Genomic DNA, 23049 nt, shown 5'->3' with positions numbered 1-23049 from the left:
TCGTTCGAACGCTTTTCGATTTAGTTTATTTCTTTTGACATGTCAAGCCAAATATGCTTAAAGTGGAACAGCTTCCTGAACAATATCGCGACGAGCTTCGAGAGTCTTTGGGAGGAAGAAGGCCTGGTGGACGTGACACTCGCGAGTGACGGACAGTGTCTCACAGCCCACAAAGTGATACTTTCTGCTAGTAGTCCTTTCTTCAAGAAAGTCTTCCAGGTAAAAGATCTTTATTGATTTTTCAAGATTTAATATGAGTTAAGAAAAAATCCTTCTTTCGTCATTCTCCTTTCCTTCCCATTGCCTCGATCAATTCTATTTACCTTTTTCCTTGTCAATCACTTTAAACGTTTGACAGCTGCCATTCGTATTTCCTGATGCTTTTGAAGGAAAATTACTTATTACCTTTTCGAAATTACTTATTACTTATTCTCTCTTCGAAACGTTGCTTTCTCGAATTTTCTCTGTAGTGATAATAAATATTTAATTTTCAAGTATAACCTTTTGTTTGTTTCTTTCTTTTTTTTTTTTTTATAGGCTAATCCATGCCAGCATCCAGTCATAATATTGCAAGATGTACGTTTTAGCGAACTCGAGGCATTACTCATATTTATATATAAAGGAGAGGTTAATATCGAACAGAAAAATTTGCCTGCTTTGTTGAAAGCAGCTGAAACGTTGCAAATACGTGGCTTGTCGGGAGGAGATATTTTTGCTAAGGATCAGTATAAGAGGTTGGCAGAATTGGAACAGGCTGTAGCCGACGAGGATATACCTGTTGTTAAGGAAGAAGCACCTAAAAAGAAACAAAAAGTTTGTAAACAACATAACAATTCCATTTTGGAGAAGGCTTTAACTCCAAGAATATCGCAATCTGAGAATACCAGTGAATCGAATGAAAGCGAACAAAGTGGGAAGGACACTGATCATGGGTCATCCGATGCATTGTCCAATCCTGTGTTTCATCGTTTAGAAATGAAAGTTAGTTTATTTGCCATGCACGTTTGATAATATCTATGACAGTTAATGTATAGAATAAGATTAAGAAATAAATTAAAATATTATAGATAGAACCATTGGAGATGATGCCCGAAGACTTACAAAAACGAACATCAACGGATAAAGATCCAGTGGAAAGACTGGACACTGGGCAAGTGGACGGTATGCAAGGTCAGTTAACAAAATATTTACTCACTTCACATTTGTACATCTATACTTGTATATTTGCATATAATTCTTTTTCTTCTACTTGTTTCAAGTTATTATTTTTATATTATTATTTTCCTTACGTGTTGTACGTCTGACAGATAAATTCATTTATGCATTCTACACAAAAGATTTCCTTTTCTTAAACTTGTAAGTTGGATCATTTATTATTATTAGATATTGGCGATGTTTTAGACATCGAATTAAAGCCAGGAATGATATCTAGTCACTATAGTTCGTATTTTTATGTCTTATCGATTATTCGTAGAGAAAGAAAATACGGGTTCAAAAGCGCATTACATATTCTTTTTATTTTCTTTCTTTCTTTTTCTTTTTCTTTCTTTTTTTTTCGTTTTTTTTTTCTTTTTTTTTTTTACACCTCCTGCGTTTTTGTCATTTGCATAATCGGAATTTCTTTCTTGGTACAATAAATCGGGATGTGAAATTAACGTAACGAAATATTTACTCGTGCAGTTTTCAACTTGTACTTTAGGAAATATGTACAGTTTTAATACGTAGAACTCGGAAGTGCAGAGAAACATTGAAAGCTTTATAAATGATTTTGCGAAATTCAATAACTTTCCACGATATAAGCGATACTCGCTATATTTATTTATTTATTACGCGTACTTGAGAACATTCGAATCGTCTACCGGCAGCTATTAGGTACCAAAGGCATTTTCTTTGGTACCAAATTTGATGCTCGCCAGAATTTTTAGTTTTGCTTTTATCGTAATTTTTGTTTCGCTCGATTGGCGATTCGCATTTATTTTTCGTTGTTACGCCATGAGGATGTTGAGAAAAAGAAGGAACGAGAGAGCGCACGAATGAGAGAAAGGGCGATTGCGTGTTGAAGGAGTGAGAGGGAGAAAGAAAGTGTCGTGTATATCGGTAGATGCACGAGGTGATGCGTGCATGGAGGAGAGAAAGAGAGCGAAAGAGTAAGGTGAAAGGGCAATTGTACGAGAGCTGGATAAGATGTCGTTAAAGGAGATAGAAAAGATAGTTATTTTCTTGAAATGATGTGCCTGCTATATAATCAACGTATTACATCGTACAGAAAACATTAGAAGCCGATTCTATCCAGCTCTGCGTAAGTACGCGCGTGCGATCGATCGTTTCACCGATCACGATTCTTGACTCCTCTTTTACGTACGATCCCGATCCAGATATCCAAATATCCAAGAAATATCGTGTGAAACGAAAGTCGAATGTACGCGCTTATACATGTTTGTTTGTTTGTTTGTTTGTTTGTTTGTTTGTTTGTTTGTTTGTGCGTGCGTGCCTGCGTGCGTAAGCGCGCGTCTCTGTAAGCGTGTCGTTTGCGGGGAGAGCCGTGTCTAAAGCGCGCTGTGCTGATGTGTGTGGCAGGGTCTGGGAACAGTCCTGCTGAAGACATTTCCGGTATATCTGGATTATCCGGCCTAACTGGATTCTCGGACGTGAAGCCGCTGCTTTACTCGTATCAGCAACTACCTTACGCCGATCTACTACCGAGCCCGGACATTATCTCAACGTGGGCGTCCTCTCGTCCGATGGATCATCTAGCTTGCGATCTCATGAAGATTCTCTTTACTCCTGAAGAGAGGATACTCTGCAACGTCAATGGTAAAATGGGAAAGCAGCAATTCGATAGCAACAAGATACACCTGATAAGGGAGGTTTTGCTTCACTTTAGCGGCATCGCGCCAAACAGCATTGAGTGGGAGGAAGTTTGGAAGAATTGCGTAACAAAGATCGACACTAGTAATAGGGGCTTGAAAAGGTATCTCTTTCAGAGGCGTTCCGTTTACACGCAATGACTAGGGCGTTTCAAGTCAGGGGTCAAACGGAAACGTTTCCACTGGCTGGAATAGGCCGTTTTCGATCTGCCGTCGCCCCATAATTCGCCCCCCCCCCTCTTCCCCATTTCGACCTCAACTTCCTCCCCGTTTTTTCGCTTCTAGCTTTGTCGTATTCTCGATTGAAATCCACGATAGAACGAAGCGCGCGAAAACGGCTGCGACGAAGGAGGCTAGGATTTTGATTCGAGCAATCAAATATTAGACGCGTAAATGTTGAATAGAGAATTGGCGATAGATTCGTCATGAATAGAAATCGTTCGGGGTGACAGGTTAAACGTTAGAAAAAGGAAGAAGGTGATCGCGAATCACTCATTCTCTTCTCCTGCTTCTTAGGTTTACGTGTTTATCCTCCTACAGGCGAGGAGACATCGATCGTTCTTGACTTTTTTTTTCTCTTTTTATTTCTTTTTTTTTTCTTTTCTTTTTTTTTTCTTTTTTTTTTTTTTTTTTTTCTTTTTTTTTTCTATCATTATTACTCTAGCATCGTGTACGAACCCTTTGTTTTCCTATCGTGCGGCCGCGTTACACGACATTCCTTCTTCTTAATCTATTTATTTATACGGTGTTCACGCAATCGCAAGTACGCACTATCGCCGTAGACGGCGCACGATATCAAACTCGGTTTAGCTCGCAGGCACGCGAGGATGCATCGCGGAGACGAAACGAGTACGTCGCCGCGACACACAAATGCAAGGCGCGCACGCACACACGGCTAAGGTAGATAGATAGAGAGAGAGAGAGAGAGAGAGAGAGAGAGAGAGAGAGAGAGTGAGAGAGAGAGAGAGAGAGAGAGAGAGAGAAACACTAACGACACGAGACGCGCGCGCGTGAGCAAGCGTGCCGGCCGTGCTAGAGACGCGTGCGTGATCGTGTCGCGCACGGCGACATTATCGGCTATTTTACCGTGTATACTTAAACAAGGAAAAGAACTCGTAGCTCTTACGATGAGACTAGTAATTTAAGACATGCTTGTAGAATATTTAAAAGCGGAAAGCGCGTCGTTATGGCGCCCAACTATTAGGGTACGTACATACATAGACGATAGGTCCGCTCGTTGGTTCGTTCCTTTTTTCATTTTATTTATCCAACGGCCTTGATCCTCCTTTTTCCTCCTTTTCCTTTCCTTTCCTTTCCTTTATCTTATTTTTTGGACGGATTCGTTTACGAGATCAGATCTGTAATAGACCGATAATAAAGTTTGATATGAATGTACGGACGAACCGTCGAACGTACCGATCGTTATTTAAAGCGATATTATTGTAGACAAGACACACGATTGGTCGCAAATAAACCTATTTTACATTTTTAGCGGTTTACTTCTTCTCCGAATTATATTCCGTCCTTTTTATCGTATCCCGTCTATTTCATTTATTTCCGAAAGGATAAAACGCAGTGCTCGATCCGGACGAACGTCAAAGACGAGGAGTGAATGACTGGGAGGGAAAAGCTAAGCGATATGATTTCAATCGTCTACGGCGATTAATTGTAGGGTCTTCGAAGCCGGCCGTGACGATAATCGCGGAAGCACAGGAAAGTTCGAGTTTTCGAGTCTCCGAAAGAATTCCGGAGGAGAGTCGAGGTCGGAAAGGTTCAAAGGATGGAAAGGACGGATCTCCTTGGTCGACCGTACAAAATCAAGGAGAATCTGGGCTCCTCGAGTTGGAACGTCCTCCCAAGGAAGAAGCGACGACAGAAGCAACAACAGAAACGACGACAGATTCCTCCTCGTGCTTTTCGTTGGAGCACGTCGCTGGTGGAGGATCCCGTTCGAGTTTCTCTCCTGCCTTCCCTTCGTCCAGTGGTTCGGAGTTTTCAGAGGAGACCGTCAAAGGAGGTCCCGCATATCCGCCTTTTCCCTGTCCCTTTTGCGATCGTGCCTACACCAGCTGGGGCTTTCGAAGAAGACACATCAAAGCCGTTCATACTGTATCGCCATCCCTTCATTGCAAGTGGTGTTTACAGGTTCGTTCGTTATCGTTCGTTGTGTTGAAAAAAGAAAAAAAAAGAAAAAAAAGAAAAAAAAAAAGAAAAGAAAACAAATGTCAAGACGACCGAGATCGAGTTTAACGATCTTACACTTATATTCCTTCCTTTTTCCTTTAGGTTTTACCTACGCATGCCGCTTGGAGACGGCACGTTATATCCGCGCACAACCTGTCCGCGAATGACGCCCACAACGGTCTATTGATCTTAGAAGAGGCGCATATGGTCCTGCAGATAGCTCGACCAACAAGATTGGATACCCTGGTGAACATTATCAAGCAAAGTTCCCAACAAAACGATAATTCTCAGCTTGAGAAAGATTGAAACTTTTCTTTCAAGGATTCTACCTACACGTTTCTATTGACATGCAGCTGCAGATAGAAGAGTAGAAAAAACTCATAAACGAAGCAGCTCACCTTTATAAATCACCGTTACCGTTCCTTCCTACAATGCTGTTTGTCACAATTAGCGACTTAATGATCCAGGTATATAAGTTCTTTTCATTTCTCTAAATTTTTGTGCAAACGAGTATATATCCCTTTTATTTAGGAACAAAAAAATCTTTTCTGTGCCGAATATGGGATTTCTCTAATTATCGTGTCGTTAAGATGCCAACAAAATTAGCTTTAATGCCATTGTAAACGTGGTTATTCCTTCCTCGTATTTATTGCACTATATTTAGGAAATTATAGCGACAACATCTCTTTATCTCGCTCTCTGTCTCTCTCTCTCTCTCTCTCTCTCTCTCTCTCTCTCTCTCTCTCTCTCTCTCTCTCTCTCTCTCTCTCTCTCTCTCTCTTCCGGTAACCATTATCACGTATAACATCGTAAACGTAATTTTATTTTAATTATACAGATTTTATAATAAAATTTATATTTTATTTAACATAGGTGATCTTGTAAAAGGGTTACGATAGTGGGACTCATACGTAGTTTTCTTTTTTTATTTTTTTTATATGTTTTAAATCGTTTATTTATTTTTATATTTTATTTTATTTTATTTATTTTTTTTTTTTTTTTATAATAATTGTACATTATCCGTATCTTATTACTGCTTATATTTTGTTGCAAGCGATACTTGTATAGTCGATAAGATTAATCATAGCTCATATAAATTGCTATAATTTATCGAGGAATTGCGCTCGAATGTGGGACGTATGAAGTGCGCTTTTTTTCGTGGCTTCGTGCAATCAGTCCCGTTGACAAATCAAAATATGCGTCTCGTTAGATATTTTCGGAGATCGCGGAAAAGGAGACAAATACATTCCTTAAGTTACGTGAGAGAATGAGACATGCGAGACACACAATGTGCCATTATCCATTAGATTATGAAGGAATTTAGTGATGAAGGAAACGCAATCGGAAATTGGAAAATTTTATCGAAATATATTCTCTTCTTACCATATGCCGTGTCGCTAATCACTCAGAACGTATTCAGACACTGAGAGGCGCTTTGTTTCAAAGGAAATATTGTACGTCGGACAGAAGATATTTTCGATCTTCTAGGGAAAATCTATGTAGCTCATTTCAAGATATTCGTAACAACTATGACATCGAAAAATTGTGACTATTGTTTTATCAAAAAGTTTCAGTAAAATATACATATGTACAAGAATATATTCTAAGTAATTAGCGACGCGTTTTCTTTCTATCTCTCTCTTTTTCTCTTTCTCTCTCCTCTATCCCTCTCTCTCTCTGTCTCTCTCTCTCTCTCTCTCTCTCTCTTTCTCTCATAAATTTAGAGTTCGGAAACGTAGCCTTCGACGACGATTCCAGGAGCTAGTTCGGTAGTAACGCTCTCGGAGACGTCGCCGGCATCGTTGCGATCTCCACCAGCAGACCAGGCGCCTTCTCTACCGTATTTCTCCGACATTCTTATCATTTCGTTGGGACTCCACTCGGAGGAGTCTCTCCGGCTTCCGCCGCTTCTGTAAACGACGTTGGATTCGTAGTGTTCCTCACGACTGATCGGACGTCCGTATGGAGAGGGCGAAGGAGCGTAACTATCATAGACGGCGGTACGTTTCATCGAGGCACGTTGATGCGGAGTTTTCCTTAGCATCGCCTGTGCGAAAGACCGTCAATCGTATCGATGAATATTTCTATTATCTACACGTAATTCGAGCTATCTCTCATTTTCGTTTACCTGAAAATTGAATGGTGGTTGATCCTCGCCGTCGTCGTTGCTGTGCTTACGGCCCAGCATTTGCAGCTCATGTATCGGATTCACACTAAAAAATATAGTTATCACGTAGGTTGATGTAGGTATCGAGTCAACGGATAATTGACAAGTTACGAACGAACCGATTGCTTGCGACGGCGCTGGTATTCCGATTAACTTTGTCATCGAATTCCCAATCGTTTCCGCTGTCGAAATTATTTCTAGCTCGAGCCTCCAAGTTGTGAACGTCGTAGCTGCGACTCGGCGGGACTGGTGACACTTGGCCGAATGGCGGAATAGGAGGAGGCGGTGCATTCTTCTTAGAGCGTATTGACCCAGTATTCTCGTAATTATTCTAATTACGGTATATTCAATGCTGAGATAATAATACAATTATTACGCGAGAATAGAATCAATGTGGAACTTACTGAGTGAGGATTATGAGCGTTAGAAGATCGTGCAGGACTATGGTCGATCGCGGGTAGCTGGGATCCGACATTGTCGGCTTTGGCCCGGTTCGAATCTTCCGGTGGACATCGGACCGGGACATTCGGATCCCTGGAAAACGGAGTGTTGATCAAACTCTGTCCCTCGCTGCCCGACGGGTCTTGTTGCGCCACGCGATGTGGCGAGTTCGTCGTTTGAACCTCGACGTCTGAAAAATGCAGAGAGATCGGATCGAGAATGAGTTCCCCTCGAGCGAGTCATTCCGACGACCGCTATTTACTCTTTTCTCTTTTTATTATTTCTTCCTCGATGCACGAAGATCTCGTTTCACTCTCTTTTCTTTGCTTTTCAAAGGGCCCGAGGCTATCTATATAAGATATCGAACGGTAGACCGATCGGAAGAAGATCGTATTGCGCGACCGTATTGCGCCTCCCTTATCATTTCAATTCGTTTCGTCTTAGATCGTTCTTATAGCAAGGGAGGACGAGTATTTGTGCGACGCTTGGCTAGTCGTGAACGCGAACGCGCGAGATGGAGAGAGCGCGATCGATCGATCGATCGATCGATCGAATTTATCGCGAAACGAAAGGAAATTTTCCTTTAAAAATGATTACCTGCTGATTTACCTATTTCTTCCAATGTTATTTTTCTCAATATATTGGCTAATCGATAATACGGCGAGTCGATGATACGAATTAAAACGATGAACAGTTTTGCAAACAGAGAAGCCTCTTACTCAATGGTTGACTTAATATTGTTTAGCGATTGGCTGCTTTTACTGTAATATTCCTTGCTTCAGGAGAATGAATCAGAGCGTGAACGAGGTGAAAGTAGTTTGCGCTTCGTGCTCGAAGGTGCTTCGTGGAAAGAGGACGAAGCGACGGGTGATCCGAGCTTTTTGATCGCGCGGCCGGAGAGATGGAACGAAAAGCACCTCTGGTACGAACGTTGCTGTTGGGCCAAGGCACCGTTTGTCTCCTTAATGGCGCGTCCCAGGGCTCGTGCTCGTCGTCAGACACCGAGGTCGACATGGATCTGCAGAACGTATTTCTCAATTGACGCCAAAGCTCACCGTCAAAGCTCAGACGACACTTATCTTCGATAGAGACACATACGTCATACAACGAAGGAGATGTACGTGCGACAAAGATCAGAGAAGAGACTAGGACATGACACAGACAAACACAGGGCTATGGGCGTAAAAGGCAAGCGTAAAGAACGAAAGCTGGAGCGTGTCGTTTGCCGATCGCAAAAACGTTCGCGATGCAGGAGCTCTCTCTCTCTCTCTCTCTCTCTCTCTCTCTCTCTCTCTCTCTCAAATCTTCATTTAAATCTACATTTTCCATATTTTCCTTTAATCGACTTCGTACGTAATAGTTATCCATCGAAAGCCCTGTTTCGACGACAGTTTTTGCATACTCGGGAATAGGACTAGGGTGGAAAGGAGAAAATAATTTACTGTAGACTCACCCTGCGCTCTTCTTTTTCCCCGTGGGATTGTTCATATAACTCGTATCGAAGTATGGCATATCGTGATAAATGTCGAAGGGTAGCTTGTGAACTTGGGGTGGTTTCATCTGGCCTAAGTATGTGGATGCTTTAATGCCAGGATCGATTTTATCTAAGGGTACTCGTTCATTCGTCGCTTCCAGCGTCCCCGCTATCGCTTGATTGAACAGGTGTACCTAAAAAGAGTAGAAAGGTATATCCTAGAGAATAGATATGTTGTTTTCTTTTTTTTTCTTTCTTTTTTTTCTTTTCCTCTGAGGTGGCGAGTCGAGTCCGAGAGAATCTCTTGAGAGAGACTCACTTGTTGCGAAAATTGCACGAGGTCTTGATAGCGGGCTGCACGGTAACGTAGGAGGACTTGGAATATGCTCTTCGACCTCCATTTGCTGCTGTAGAATTTGATAAAGTCCTTCGTCTCCTGTTCCATATCCCCCTTCAGCAATGGAGCCATTTCCTTCCTCACAATGTGGCCCCTGTATGCTGTTGCAGGATCGTCAGATTTTCGATTTGACAAATCGAGAGTTTTGTCTCTTTTCCTTACCTTTCTGTATCATCAGCGCAGCTTCCTCTTGCGTCATATCTATCGACGGCTCCTTCTTCCTTATCGACGCTTTCTTCACTGAAACAATACCGATTAGAATCACGCGAGAAATATCGTCCTTACTTTCGGCGTCATCTTTACCTACCAACTTGTTTCTTCAGGTTGATGACTTTGCTCGCAATATTCTTGCGCGCCAAGAACGCTCTCATCATGCATTGTACCTTGACGATCTTCTTCACTTGGGTTTCGTACAATCGCGATAAATATTCCTCGTTGTAATACTTTAGAAATACTTTAGTTTTCCCGATGATCCATCCTTCCATTTTTAATCTTACTAAAAGCAGTCGACAATTGTCCTTAGTTATCTCCACGTTCTCGTCAAAGTCAAAGGCCAAAAATTTGTATCTGCGGGAAATGTCAATCGTTATCACATCATTTTCTACCTATATATCTACTCGTCTCTTTATTGGATATAGAAAAAAAAAAGGATAAAACGAAGGAAGAACCTTCGAAGGAATTCCTGAAAGGTTATTCTGTATGGGTAGCCTCGTTGTCTAGCCTTGGCGGTGTCTAATACGGCCAATGCTCTGATTTGTTGCCTGACTACGTCGCGATAAAAACCTTGTGGTATACCCTCGAGATCGGCACGAATGCATCTGACGAAGTGTATACCACCGCTTCCACCGCCCACCAGGAGGCTCTTCAAAATTTCGAGACTGGTGGATCGAAATGTCGCCGCGCAGGTTCTCATCTTGCGAGTTTGCGAATATTGCCCCTTCGAAGCAGTGTTGTATTTCTAGCGAGAAAATGGAAAGGGGAAAAGCGTCTCATTAACTACGGCTTGATTTTCGAAGGTTATCTCGAATTTTTATTCTTTTACCCTAAGTTTCATATTCTCTTGTATGATAGCTCCCCATTTACTTTTCGGTATTTTCTTCTCCTCCTCTGTTTTCTGATTATCCACCACTATCGTAAGATTACCAGCTTTCGTTAGCTTGTTCGTGAACATATCTTTGACGATATCGAAAGAGGACTGTCTCAGTGTTTCGATCATCTCCGGCGGAACAAAGTCGCGATTTTTCTCGGAGATCTCGCTCGCGTCGTAAACGAGTTTCCCGGTGTAATGGGCTATGGTAAATTCGTGCGAGCTTATTTGTTTTATATGTGTCCCTTGTATTTCTTGTTTTATCTTTTCGAAAATATATTGAACGTCCTGGAGTTGTCTCGATGCTTCGTCTATAATGTGAAACAATCCATTGTCCTTTCCCATCAGTCGATCGATCGCGTCCTTGTTGTCGTAGAAATGGAATTTTTGTACCTTTATATCCTCTTCTTCTTGCTCTTGCTGTAAATTTACGATTAAGATGAATCGCTCGGAATATTAGATCGTGAAATATTTCAATATCTCTCACCATTTCCCATGCGAATATTCGTTGATTGTAATGGCATTGCATCTGTTCGTTGGTGGTATTCACGAACAATTGTTCGATACGGTTCACCGCGAAACACTCGAAACCAAAGAGATCGAGCACGCTTATGGAATACTTGTCACCGCTGAAAACGTAACGAGGCATGAGCGAGCGCGCAAGAACGAAAGAGAGATCGAGATTTTAAAGGCGGGTAAGTAATACGTGAGTGAGTCTTACAAAAGAGTACGAGTCACCGTGAATTTGAGGTTCATCATGTTAATGAGCCAATCGACGAATCGTTGATAAATCGTATTCGCCAAGACGTCCCTTGCCTCTCTTGCCTCCTCGCACGTATGCTTTTTGCGAATGGCCGCTCCTTTTCTAATTAGGCAATAGTTGATCAAAGCCCAAGAAAACTTTTTTTGATCCAGACCGAGCAATTCCGCGACTGAAATTTCCACGTGGAAGCAAAGAGGTGTTATGGGGAAAAAAAAAGAAAAAAAAAAGAAAAGAAAAAAATAAAGAATTAATCGGTGCAGCGAAGTAATCGGTGTTACGTCTCGTTACCTTTGTTTGCCGTTTCATTGCTATCCATTTCGGCCTCACCGTTACTATCTTCGACGAATCTGATTTCTCCGAGTAACAAGATGGCCGCTAATATCTTCCACATCGTGTCAAAGTATTCCTCCATCTCCATGATTTTTAGATTCTCTTTCATAACTCCGAATCTAGTTACGTTTCCATCGGGATCGTTTCTTACTTTAAACGATCGCTTTCGTTCGTTTCCCTTTTCGCCGATTCGAAGATATCGCATTCTCCTTCCGCTTGGAAGATTGTATTGTCTTAATTTTCCAGCCGCTTCGAGGCCATCGTAAAAGTAATAAAATATATGAAAATTCGATTGATTCCTGCGAATTAAAATTACCCGTGAGAGGAGGTGCAGAGGTTTATACGGCTTTATATGGGGCTTTGCGAATCGCGAACGGCTACGAATTATCTCGACGGCTACGAAGCCTGTGAAGTAGCAACCCTTTCTACCTTGAAAGTCGGCACGGTCGCGGATAATAGGGGCAGTTGATTGAGCAGGCTTATAAGCTTATAGGGTCTTCCAATCGGAACGATTTTAACTCATAAGTAGAATTATTATTAGAAAGTATTAAAATTATTTTTTACGACTGATTCGTAGCCATCGAGATTCGTTAAAACGAATTCAAAGTAGAACTAACTTGTCGCGCGTCGAAACGCGCCACTTTTCCAATTGATAGAGCCAAAATATCGCTCCGGACGCTTTCCCGGAGGAACCGTACGTCGTTTGTGTCTGTAGCACGCATCTCGTCGAGTTTGGATTGAGAGGGGTCGCGGCGTTGCTAAATACATGAATCACCTTCAAAGCTTTCATCAGTCTAGCTCCGGTGTCTTGCAAGCTCTGAGAATAAAAAGGTGATTACTAAGTGATAAACTTAGTAACGATGGTTTGCTATTTCTAGAAGAAATATGTACTCGCCTTTCCGAGGAACATGAGATGTTCGATGGCATGCAACATGTTGGTCGTTTTGCCCGAATTACTCTCGCCGGCGAACAAAATGTGTTGAGGTTCCTCGTTGTGAAGGACGTCTTGATAAGCGCTATCTGCGATGGAGTAAACGTGAGGTGCATTGTCGGAGCGCGATTTGCACTGATACTTTGTATGATCCTGGAAGATATCGATGTTCGTTAGTTTAAGCGTGCGTTTGCGATCTTACGGATTCCTTACCTGAGCTCCGTAAATATCGTAATCCTCGTTGGGATTTAATATCAGAAGAACGTCCCCGACGAACGTATGAAAGTGGCCCTGCTGTAGTCTCTCCTGCAACTCGTCCAAGATCGCGTCCTCCGTTAAAACTTCGAGGGCCGCAAGATCCTCGGTGAACATCGCTTCCGGTGGATTGGTTTGATGAGTCTAACGAGACGATACATATTCGTTTCCTACTTTTATTTTTCTTTCTTCTTAATTTTTGCACGCTACATTGATCTTACCTTTAACAAATTTTTTCGAACGATCGCTTCCGGCTGCCTACCCGCTTTGCCCTTCTCCAAAACGTCCATAGCCAGTGCCTTAATTTCTTGGGTCAGCTGTATGCGATCAAAACGAAGCGTAACTTTATTCATAAACGTATAGATGATCGTTTGTAAGATGTTCGGAGAACAATGCATTACCAAATAGTCGTTTTCCGGTAGTTCCGCTAGAAAAGGATGTTCAATGATTTCGGCCATGAACGGTCTGTTGTCAGGATTTTTTTCTAGACATCTGCGAATGAGCACGTTCTTATCGAGCATAACACATAAGAGTGATCTAAATGGTTGGATAGACAGGAAGAAAGGAACATTACGTACTCCGAAATAAAGTCGTTAAAATTTTGCGACCAATTGGACTGTCTGTAGAGGGTCGGCGGTGGATTTCTTACGATCTGAAAGAGCGCGCGAGTAGGATGCATATCTTGAAAGGGTGGTCTGCCGTCTGCTAATTCTATCGCCATTATGCCGATCGCCCAGACGTCCACGCGACTTCCGTATCCGCTATCAGAGCCACCGGCCTTACTGGTCACCACTTCAGGCGCCATCCAATTCGGCGAGCCTATACAACTGTTTCTTCTACCAAGCTCGCCCTTTATCATCCTCGAAAGACCGAAATCTATCAGTCTGACTTCGCCCTCCTTCGTCAAAAGTACATTGCTGCCGCGAACGTCTCGGTGAATGACGTTGTTTTCGTGTAGATGTATCAACGCCTGAAAAACGTTCAAGTTTCACCGATTGCGCGTAGCAATGGATAAGATGGAGAAGAAGGACGCGGAGTGGAAGGATGGTGGCTTTTGGTACGCGGCATCTTTGGCGCCTCTCGAGAATCCTCTTTATAGATTTACTGCAAATTGAACGATCTATAATTTGCGGCCTGCCGTCTCTGGCTGCGTAACAAGCGATGCCAGGTTGAGAGAGAGAGAGAGAGAGAGAGAGAGAGAGAGAACTTGCGAGTTGGCATGCGCATGAAATCATTAATACCCGACTCATCGGCCGAAACCATCTCTTACGTCGTAGAACGTTCCTTCAAGAGCATGCCTCTTTTTCTTTCAACCTCCCATCGCAAAATTTTGGATTTATCGAGGAAAGGAACATTTGGATATGACGATGACGAGAGGAAAATAAAATATAATATAAATGAATTAAGATAAGCTAAGGCTCGTCCCTTCTTTGCTCCTTCGCAACGACGGAGGAGCATTTCTTTTTTCGCTCATTGGGAAGTGAACGGAGCACCGCGGTACGCTTTCGCGGCCATTTGTTTCGCGTGTAATTTGCCGGCATTAAACGTCAGCGTGGTCTGATTTACCGTACGAGCGAGCCTGCTCGAATCGCTACCGTGCCGCGATGGAACGTGCGTACTCGCGATGTGGAAGGGTAAACGGGAGAAGGAGAAAAAGACCTCCCAAATACCGCTTTCGTTGCTTCCGAGTTGACGGAAGGACGCTTCGACGTTTAGCGGACACGGAGTACCTACGTAGTAACATAAATACTTAGGTTACTCGGCTTCGTTAAAAGGAGGAAACGATCGAGAGGTAAGACAAGGACCACACATAGAGCGTAAAACGATTCGAAACGGAAATGGGCGTTTACCTGTGGCGTGCCAGTCGTCCGTGTATCCTGCGACCTTACGTTTTTCCAAGCTTTTCACTTTTTTCCTCACGCTTCCTGCGCAAAGTATGACTTTAAGGGCCGTTCGTTTCGTACGAACGTTCTCTCGCAGCTGCTAATTATACCTCATAGGATCGTGTCATTGTAAATCCTTGCCCTCGGATCTTGCTCTCTATCGGCCAAATGATAGCCTCGAACGCGCGTTCTGAGATCTATGAGGTATTACTTTCATTTCTTTTTCTTTTTTTTTCTTCTTTTTTCTTTTTTCTTTTCTTTTTTTCCAATAAAATTTTAGCCAGTAGCTCGAGAAACCCTTCAAAGTGAAGAGTGGGGAAGAGGAAGAGGAGTTCACGATGGTCTTAATCGATCGTAAGAGATTCAAAAGGAATTCAACCTTCTCTCGCGGATCAGGTATAGTAGTAGGCACGACGCGAGGTGCTTAATTAGCGAGCTATTTCAGCCGTCTTATTTGCGATTTATATGCGTCAAAGTACGTGGCCAAGGATCGATCGACTTAATATCTTTCGCTAGACGTTAGTTGAGTTTGCGAAAAGAACGTTTAGCGATCGTTCGGTCTCTACTAACGGATAAATATCGTTTTACTTTGTTCGCCTTACCTTGATTACCTCCTTAAGTATATAAGCTATGTGTTTCTCGCGCATCTTTTTGTTCGAAGCGATGAGACCTCTCACCAAGTCCATTACGGATCCGCCTTCGCAGAGCTAGAAAAACGACAAAAAGAAAAAAGAAAAATTGAAGAAAATCTTAGAATCGAGACACGTAGATAGGCATATATACCTATCTACGTAGACGGAGAGTCCTTAATCTAATGCCCTTAAAGAAGAAATTACAACGCAAGCAAGATGCAATTCGTAGTTCATTTAGATCGTGTCTCTATTCGAGTCCAAGGTCCCGAGAGTATACCGCGATTGAAATACCTTCGTAATTGCGGAAGCAATCTGAACCTGGAGACTCGAGATTAAAGTTTTTCTTTTTATCGCGCGTTAATCGTTCCATCTTTCTTGTCTCTCCTCCCCTATCTCTCGTCCGGCCGATATTAAAAAAGAAAACAAACAAATAAACAAAAAATAGATAAATAAAGTAAAAAAAAATTTTTTTTTGAAAATGGCGAAGAGACGACGGGGACTTCGACGATTAATCGAGCGTTTCGCCGCGTCTTCGTTGCGATCCTTCGGGCGGTCAAGGGGCTTCGTAAAACGCGCTACGATATGAAATACAACCGGCGATAAATCCTTTCCACGTTGTCGTTCGCGCAAAGCGCATCTTTTTCTCTCGTTCCTCGGCCCTCCCCATCCCTCCCCGCTCTTAATCATCTTACTCTTGTTCCTCCTACTAGCGAGAGGCGTTTCCCTTTATTCGATCGAACATTTTGTTTTTGTTTAACTATCGTCTAGCTGTAGGATGGTCGCGAGACTCGTTTCGCGCTTGGATATCGTCGATCGATCAACGAGCTGTGCGGCTCTTACGTCGAGCATCGTCGCTTTATCCGAGATAAGTAATAATATTTTGGGTTCGCCGTGGAGGTCCGCCCGTAAATTAGGGCCGCGACGTGCCAGGCCTCACCTGCGTACACGAACGAGTTTAATGATTGTTTAATGGCCACGCGTGTCGTAAATTATCCGTGTATTCGACCGTCTCAAATGCTTGAAATTGCCTTCTGCTCGAGGCACGGCCATATACGCGGCGAGCCCTCGCTTCTGGCCTCGTTTCTCTCCTTTCCTCCTCACCTTCTCGACCTCTCTCCGAGTGCCCCTTCTCTCGGCAGAGAGGGTGAGAGAGAGGAGAGAGAGAGAGAGAGAGAGAGAGAGAGAAAATTACGACGTTAGAGAGACTCGCCCCGAATTTCCTCGCGAGATCGCCGATAGGTAATGACGCGACTTCGACGAAATTTAACGAGTTACGAGGATGCAAATCGTGCAAGAACAACTCACCTCCATGACGAGCCATATTTGATCATATTCCGTCTTCTTTCCCGATCTCCTTCGATAAATTCCATAAAAATCTGGAAGGTTGGGATGTCCCGCGAAATCTCGCAATACCCTATATTCTTCGACGATCAAGGCCTGCGTCTCCGGCGTAAGCTTTTGTATCTTAATCGCCACTTTTTTGTTGCCTGCAAAAAGGGATCATGTCGATGAGTAAAAATTCATTGTTCAAGGCGAACGGACGAAGCAGAGAGAGAGAGAGAGAGAGAGAGAGAGAGAGAGAGAGAGAGAGAGAGAGCGAAAGAGTTTGCCTACCGGCTTTTTGGTCGATCGCCTCGTAAACGTCGCCGCAAACTCCAGAACCAATGACTTCTTTGAGAGCATATCTCTTTTCCGGATCTTGCATGCTGTCCAATCGTTGAAGAGTACCATGATCACTCGTGTTCTTCTCGCGTATATCGAAATCGTCCTCTTCTTCCGGATCACGAGACTTCCCGGGACGTCTCCCGGCACCGGCGGATCTTCCTCTTCCGTCGTAATCGTATTCATCCATCGCGCAAACGATTCTCCGTCTATTTGACCTGAAACGAGCATTTCCCATTCAGGGAATTGAATAGAGAGGGCAGATGGTCAGATCGCCCCTATCAGAAAGTAATTATCTCCTTTCGTATAAAAATATGTAAAATATTGGCAAAGAGCTCGCGATTCTCTTGAAGGAGTCGACGACGAAGCGATTTTCAGAGTGCACGTATTACGGCACTCGATGATTCGACGATGCGTAGAGGACCGTGTCGCATCGGCCGCCCTCGAGGATGACTCTTCGAACGTACTTGGAATATTTTTAAGAGACTTTGCCGCCATCGCCGCCACATCGACGACGACGACGACGACGACGACGACGACGACGACGACGACTGTGACTGCGACGAAGCTGGCTCGGCTTTCGCTGCGCTTCCATCACAAAGCCGAGTGCTAATTATATTCATTCTCGAGAGCCGCGTGAATGAGAGGTAATCGCTAATTAGTAGCTTGCCTTCCTCCCGAAAACTTCGATAACTTCAAGAAGCCAAGATGTCGGAGAATGAACGAAAGACAAGGAAAATGGGATTCCTTCTTCGTTGTTACTCGTCGTCGAAAAATATTAGTTATGCCGATTACAAAACGATTATATAATTACTCGAAACGGAATAATTAGAGTTTAGCGAAGAGCATTTTTTGCCATTCGTCGTCCGTTCGACGGTCGAATAAGATCTAAATTCGTTTTCTCCCCTTTTTCCTCTCTCTCTCTCTCTCTCTCTCTCTCTCTCTCTCTCTCTCTCTTTCTCTAGCGAAACAGTTCTACGACGACGATGGTCATGCGGGGTACTTGTGGGGCTACGGAAACATCGTAGGTGGGTACATATCCCATTTATCGGATCTCGGAGATTACGTAAGATTATTTAACGCATATACGGATCCACACGGCATATCTAGATAGAACTAATATACGGGTTTTATGATAAAGAATCGTAGCGATCGTTCGCACTCTCTTTCCACGAAGAATCGTTAATCAAGGATGATTCTTACTTATCTCCCTACGTTATTCCTTTACGTCGTTACTCATCCGTTGTTTTTTCCTTTATCCTCCTCATATTTTTTTTTTACCATTTTACGCTTCGCCTACAGACTCCTTTATCTCGTTTCTTCTTCAACGTTCCTCCGTCCGTTCTTTACCGCGCAGTTGATAAGCTTCACCGACACGAAAAGCTCTCTCCGCGAAAGCTCTCTAATCGGATCATCGTTGAAAGTCTCGAGTCTAGTTTCCAGTCGACGATATTTCGCCAATGTCTTTCGACGTTGTGGTGTCACCCTCGAGGAAATGAATTCCTGCGTACAAGAGATCGATCGCCGCCGTGTCGACGAGTAACGAAGCTTTTCTCTCCTCTTCTCGTTGATCCATTTAAAAACCTCTCATTAGGTTCGCGCGCGAAACTTTCCCACAAAGCGTACTTGGACGACCTTCTCTCCAACCTTCTTACCCTTTTAAAGAGCGCGAGTTCTGGTCCCCCTCTTGGATGCGTACGCGCGACAGAGTGAGAAAGGGACGGGTAGAAAAGTTGGATGAGGATGGAAATGAGAAAGGAGAAAAAGAAAAGAGGGGACGAGTCGAGGCGAATAGCACGAAAAAGTTTTTCTGAAATCACGGGCCGAGTTGCGTCCTTTCCTCCCTCGACTCCACCTTCTCTCTTCTCTCCTCTTCTCCCTCATCCTCACCCTCCTCCTCCTTCTCCTGCTGCTTCTTCTTCTTCTTCTTCTTCTTCTTTCGAAGTGGCGTGCAGTCGAGCATCAATAATTTAGCGCCCTGTCGTACCAATAAACTCGCGACGGTGGACAAAGCGACTAGTAAAAGCGACTGTGCGAGCAAGCGAGCGAGCGATCGACCGAGAGAGAGAGAGAGAGAGAGAGAGAGAGAGAGAGAGAGAGAGATAGTCGCCAGACTCGCTCGCTCGCACGATCAGCGTGCTTTTCTTACGGTCGTTCACATATAGTCAGTGCGACGCGTCTTTTCTTCGCCTCGTCCTCTCGCTCGTTCTCTCGCTCTATGTCTCTCTTTCCCTCTCCTCGATTACAAGCGGCAAGAAGCGGCATTACACGGGACACGCCGCGCCGACAAATCGACGGATTATGCTGGACGAGCGTCGAGCCACCGCGAATAAATGAATTGGCTAACGATGCTGACTTCCCTCTTTTCTCGCTTCTTTTTTCAAACTTGGAGTAGCCTCTTTCCCCCTCTCTCTCTCTCTCTCTCTCTCTCTCTCGGTCTTTCTCCCGATCGGTGCGAACGGTACGCGATCGGGAATATTTACAAGAATTCGCGGTAAACGGAGACGTTCTCCGACCTTTTACTTCTCCTACGAATTTCTTCTTCTTGTTATTTTTCTTCCAAATAACGATAATCAAAAGAAGAATGCCTCGTCGTCGTCGTCGTCGTCGTCGTCGTCGTCGTCGTCGTCGTTGTCGTCATCGTCGAAAGATGCTCAATTTCCGTAGGAGACTGTGGGAAAGTCGATATCTCGTGAAGCAAAAGGAATGTTGTTAGTCCCGCGAATCCCTGGGAAGAAGTGGCCAAGCCACGAAGATATAATGGTAGGAGAAAAAGGATGAGAAAGACGGGGGTTTCGTTTTCGGGCGAGCTGTGGTGCCTTTCGTTCGAGCAACCGCTTAGTTTCGAACGCTTGAAAAGGGTTCGACGCTCCCTTCTCTGGGGTACGTCGATAGATAACCGGTGACAAGCGACTCCTTCCTCGTTCTCGGGAACGAACGACTCTCTACGTTATCATCGTCTACGTCGTCTCGTCGATTTCTAGTGGTACGAGTCTAGCGATAGGGAAACCGAAATGTTCTGAGGCGTCGCGGTCGCGTCGATAAGTGAGCGCGCGAGCGCGCGTGCGGTAACGCGCTCTCGAACTTGGAAAAAGAAAGGTTCGATACGTCCTTAAGGCGGTGACGAGAGAGTCGAACGTTTCTTGTCGCCACCACCTTGTCCATCTTCTTGTCTTTGCGTCGTCCGCCTTTTACAGACGGCCGGAGATCGATCCTTTCGGCAGATAACGCGTTCGCCTCTTCGGAATTCCACGGACGCGAAGGTGTCGCTCTTTTCGCGCGTTACGCGTTGCTTTCTCTCTTTCTCTTTCTTTCTATCTCGTTCTCGTTCTCGCTCTCGCTCTCGCTCTCGCTCTCGCTCTCGCTCTCGCTCTCGCTCTCGCTCTCGCTCCGTCTGTCTCCCGCGCGCGCGCACGCCGCAGATCGAAAAATCCTTCTCGCAGGTCCGATCGTACGTTATTTCCGTCGGAGGGCTTAATCGCTACCGGGAATCTCAGCTCGGTTCTTCTTCCTCGAAGCTCATGCAACATTTAACTTCCCCGTACGATCTCTCTTTGCCTCTCCTTTATCCTCCTCGAGTTTTGCCCGAACCTTCCGTTTCAGCTAGAACGTCTGACTTTGTTTTATCGTAGAAGAACCTCGCTCGCTTCTTTCAGCGAAGAAAAATTTTCACGCGAGGGGCACTGAAACGATCGAGAAATACGATGTGGCCGAAAGCGGAGGACTAGTCGTTGGTCGTTTTTGTTATCCACTTGTCCGCGAGCGTCGAGGGAAACGGTCGCGCGTACAGGCATCTCTTCCTTTTCGTTCGATTCACCACGTCTCGTCGCACGTCTCTTTTTCTACGCATCCTCACAAAATATTGCGGAACACGTGTTCCGGCACCTCGAAGACGAGTACCATGGAACGTAAAGAAGAGAAGGCAACTCGATCCTTTACCCTCCGTTCGATTCGTCGTATTTCTTCTTCTTCTTCTTCTTCTCTCTTCCTCCTTCTTCTTCCTTTTCTTCTATCTTTTTTTTCTTCTCCTCTTTCTTATTGTCGTCGAGGACGAGAACGGCAAAAGGGAGATTCTTCAAACGTGACATTATCGACGACTCGAAATAAGACGCGAAACCTTAGCGCTTTGCTCGATCTACGGCCGAGGTTCGACGAAGGGAAAGCCCAGGACGAATGAAAATTTTGAAAAGACGTTGAAAAGTTGGTACGAAGAAAAATTGCGAAAGGTGCGAAATGCAGTTAAGGGTAAAGCAAAAAGAAGGGGAAGCGAGAGTGGTCTCTTAACCGACTCGCGACTCGCGCTCGGCAACTCACCTCTAATTAAGACGTCTGGCAGGTCGCGTAAGCCCTACGGCGTCCGGCCTCGCAGTGTTCGCAGTTGAGCTCGACTACGACGACGTCGACTAGCACGGTCGGTCTTGGCGTTAGACCCGAAAGGGAGTCCCGACGAGTTTCCTAAAGAACGTCCCGACGAGCGCCCCAAACAGCACCCCAAACACAGCGCCATAAACAGCGGCCCCAAAGAGCGCCCCCAAAGACCGTACCGACGAGACGCACGCTGGAGTACAAAAGGGGGAGAAGACTGGGGCTCGTACTCGGGAGAAGGGGCGCTTGGCTTCCATGATCCAATAACGCCGACTTAATTAACTAACTGCTAACTCGCAAGCTTGTTAGCTCATTGATTTCGTTCCCAGCGCATAGTCTCTACGTCGTTTGCGCCGTATAGATTAATTCTTTTTCTTTTTTGGACCGGATCTCGAACGGATCGTCGAATAGACTCTATCGTCGAAATTTCTCTCTATAATTTCCATTCCTTTCGTACTTCCCTACGATTCGATGGACAATAGCCTGAATAACTGGTAAGGTTAAGATAACTCGGCAAATTTAGGATTACGAATTTGCCTGGCTAAAGATGGCTTTAGAAACGCCAATCGAAGAAAGAGGAGAGGTACGATAGAGCTTCTCTTTCAGCAGGATCCTACTGGTTCGAGGGAAGTAAAAATGTGCGTTCGCGACGCCGAGCATCGTGCTCGCGCTTCTAATCTCGTTGCTCGGATCGATGACTCCTTGAAAAAGATCTCTGGAGGGTCGCGATAAATTAATGCGCTTTATCGCGGCTTCTTCAGGGTCCTTGTGGTACGACGACGGTCAAAGGGAGCCGCTCGCGAGTTCGCCAGTTGAAATTAATGCGAATACGCGTCTCCGTTTCTCGGCTCTTCTTGCGACAAACTTTTTTTTTACATTTTCATCGAACTATAGTAAGCGCATCGGTCCGCCTCCGCCGAGACTACTACCTTGATTACGGTCCGTTTCGGCGGACCACCAAGTCGCACAACTTCTCGCACGTGGAGGAGCTACTTACGAGAGCGAGAGAGAGAAAGAGAGAAAAATCGGCGCGCTGACATTGTCATTAGATCGTTTTTCTATCTAATCGTAATTGTGCTTCGATTAGAATCAGAAACGTCTCCAAGGTACTCGTCTCCCGCGGCGAATAGAGAAAAAGAAGTAGGATCGTTCTCATCGCAAAGTCGGAATCTTGCTATCTCCGGGAAAGCCAAAAGGATCGTGGGAGGTTAATCATCGACGAGCGACAAAGCTGATTCTGATTCCCGTTGGTCACGTAGAGAGAGAGAGAGAGAGAGAGAGAGAGAGAGAGAGAGAGAGAGAGAGAGAGAGAGAGAGAGAGAGAGAGAAGCGGACGAAACGCGAACCTTCCTCGTTTCTCTACTCCCCCCAGCCCCCACCATCAGCTTTGTTCGTTTATTCTCTCATACAAAATCAATAAGCTCTTCCTCCTTTCCGTTCCTCGCTTCAGCGAGCTTCTCTCTTTCACCACCCTTTTTATCTCCCCCACTTCTTTCTCCTTCTTCTTTCTCCTTCTTCGTTGGCCGGTGAAGCGAGCGATGCGCAAGACGAATCGTCGTCGATCGGACGATAAAGCTTGTACCGGTCACACTTCGTATTATTGGCGGCTAG

The 23049-nt window shown here is 44.5% G+C and overlaps 3 protein-coding genes across 9 annotated transcripts in view; 2 read left to right on the top strand and 1 right to left on the bottom strand.

Moving 5' to 3' along the window:
• The first annotated feature begins 39 nt into the window (after positions 1 to 39).
• On the top strand, positions 40 to 6436 carry LOC118440080 (uncharacterized). Of its 3 annotated transcripts, XR_014982628.1 has the most exons (6): positions 40 to 219; positions 538 to 981; positions 1068 to 1170; positions 4540 to 5012; positions 5154 to 5518; positions 5583 to 6436. XR_014982628.1 is itself a non-coding variant. In XM_085659509.1 (5 exons), the coding sequence occupies exons 1-5, from the start codon at positions 40 to 42 to the stop codon at positions 5355 to 5357; spliced, it is 1404 nt and encodes a 467-aa protein (XP_085515635.1). In that variant the 3' UTR covers positions 5358 to 6436. The 3 variants fall into 3 exon arrangements, 2 of the variants coding, with proteins under 2 accessions (XP_085515635.1, XP_085515636.1); XM_085659509.1 differs by having other exon boundaries at positions 5154 to 6436; XM_085659510.1 differs by lacking the exons at positions 4540 to 5012; positions 5154 to 5518; positions 5583 to 6436 and adding an exon at positions 2578 to 4404.
• LOC118439874 (protein Wnt-6) overlaps positions 5403 to 23049 on the top strand; it is a 66648-nt gene continuing 49001 nt past the window's right edge. Inside the window, exon 1 of the mRNA XM_035862114.2 lies at positions 5403 to 5518. The gene's annotated coding sequence lies outside the window, so the exon portion shown is untranslated. The remainder of the gene's footprint in view (positions 5519 to 23049) is intronic.
• ninaC (STKc_myosinIII_N_like and MYSc_Myo21 domain-containing protein ninaC) lies at positions 6772 to 21623 on the bottom strand. Of its 5 annotated transcripts, none has more exons than XM_035862085.2 (24): positions 21388 to 21623; positions 17026 to 17291; positions 16717 to 16898; positions 15382 to 15486; positions 13475 to 13866; positions 13298 to 13388; positions 13118 to 13213; positions 12855 to 13040; positions 12606 to 12794; positions 12328 to 12527; positions 11669 to 12009; positions 11339 to 11549; positions 11105 to 11246; positions 10573 to 11037; positions 10199 to 10488; positions 9838 to 10097; positions 9693 to 9770; positions 9453 to 9631; positions 9113 to 9327; positions 8577 to 8677; positions 7623 to 7849; positions 7338 to 7549; positions 7180 to 7264; positions 6772 to 7098 (listed from the first exon to the last, which is right to left on the bottom strand). In XM_035862085.2, exons 2-24 carry the CDS (start codon positions 17261 to 17263, stop codon positions 6772 to 6774), a joined length of 4812 nt encoding a protein of 1603 aa, XP_035717978.1. In that variant the 5' UTR covers positions 17264 to 17291; positions 21388 to 21623. The 5 variants fall into 5 exon arrangements, 4 of the variants coding, with proteins under 4 accessions (XP_035717978.1, XP_035717982.1, XP_085515632.1 ...); XR_004837670.2 differs by having other exon boundaries at positions 7042 to 7098; positions 7623 to 7752; XM_035862089.2 differs by lacking the exon at positions 8577 to 8677 and having other exon boundaries at positions 7623 to 7752.

This window comes from Vespa mandarinia, chromosome 9 (genome assembly GCF_050613455.1).
Source record: "Vespa mandarinia isolate Hongniang chromosome 9, ASM5061345v1, whole genome shotgun sequence".
Lineage (NCBI taxonomy): Eukaryota > Metazoa > Arthropoda > Insecta > Hymenoptera > Vespidae > Vespa > Vespa mandarinia.
Note: the sequence above shows the minus strand (reverse complement) of the source record. Positions and strands in the feature narration are given on the sequence as shown.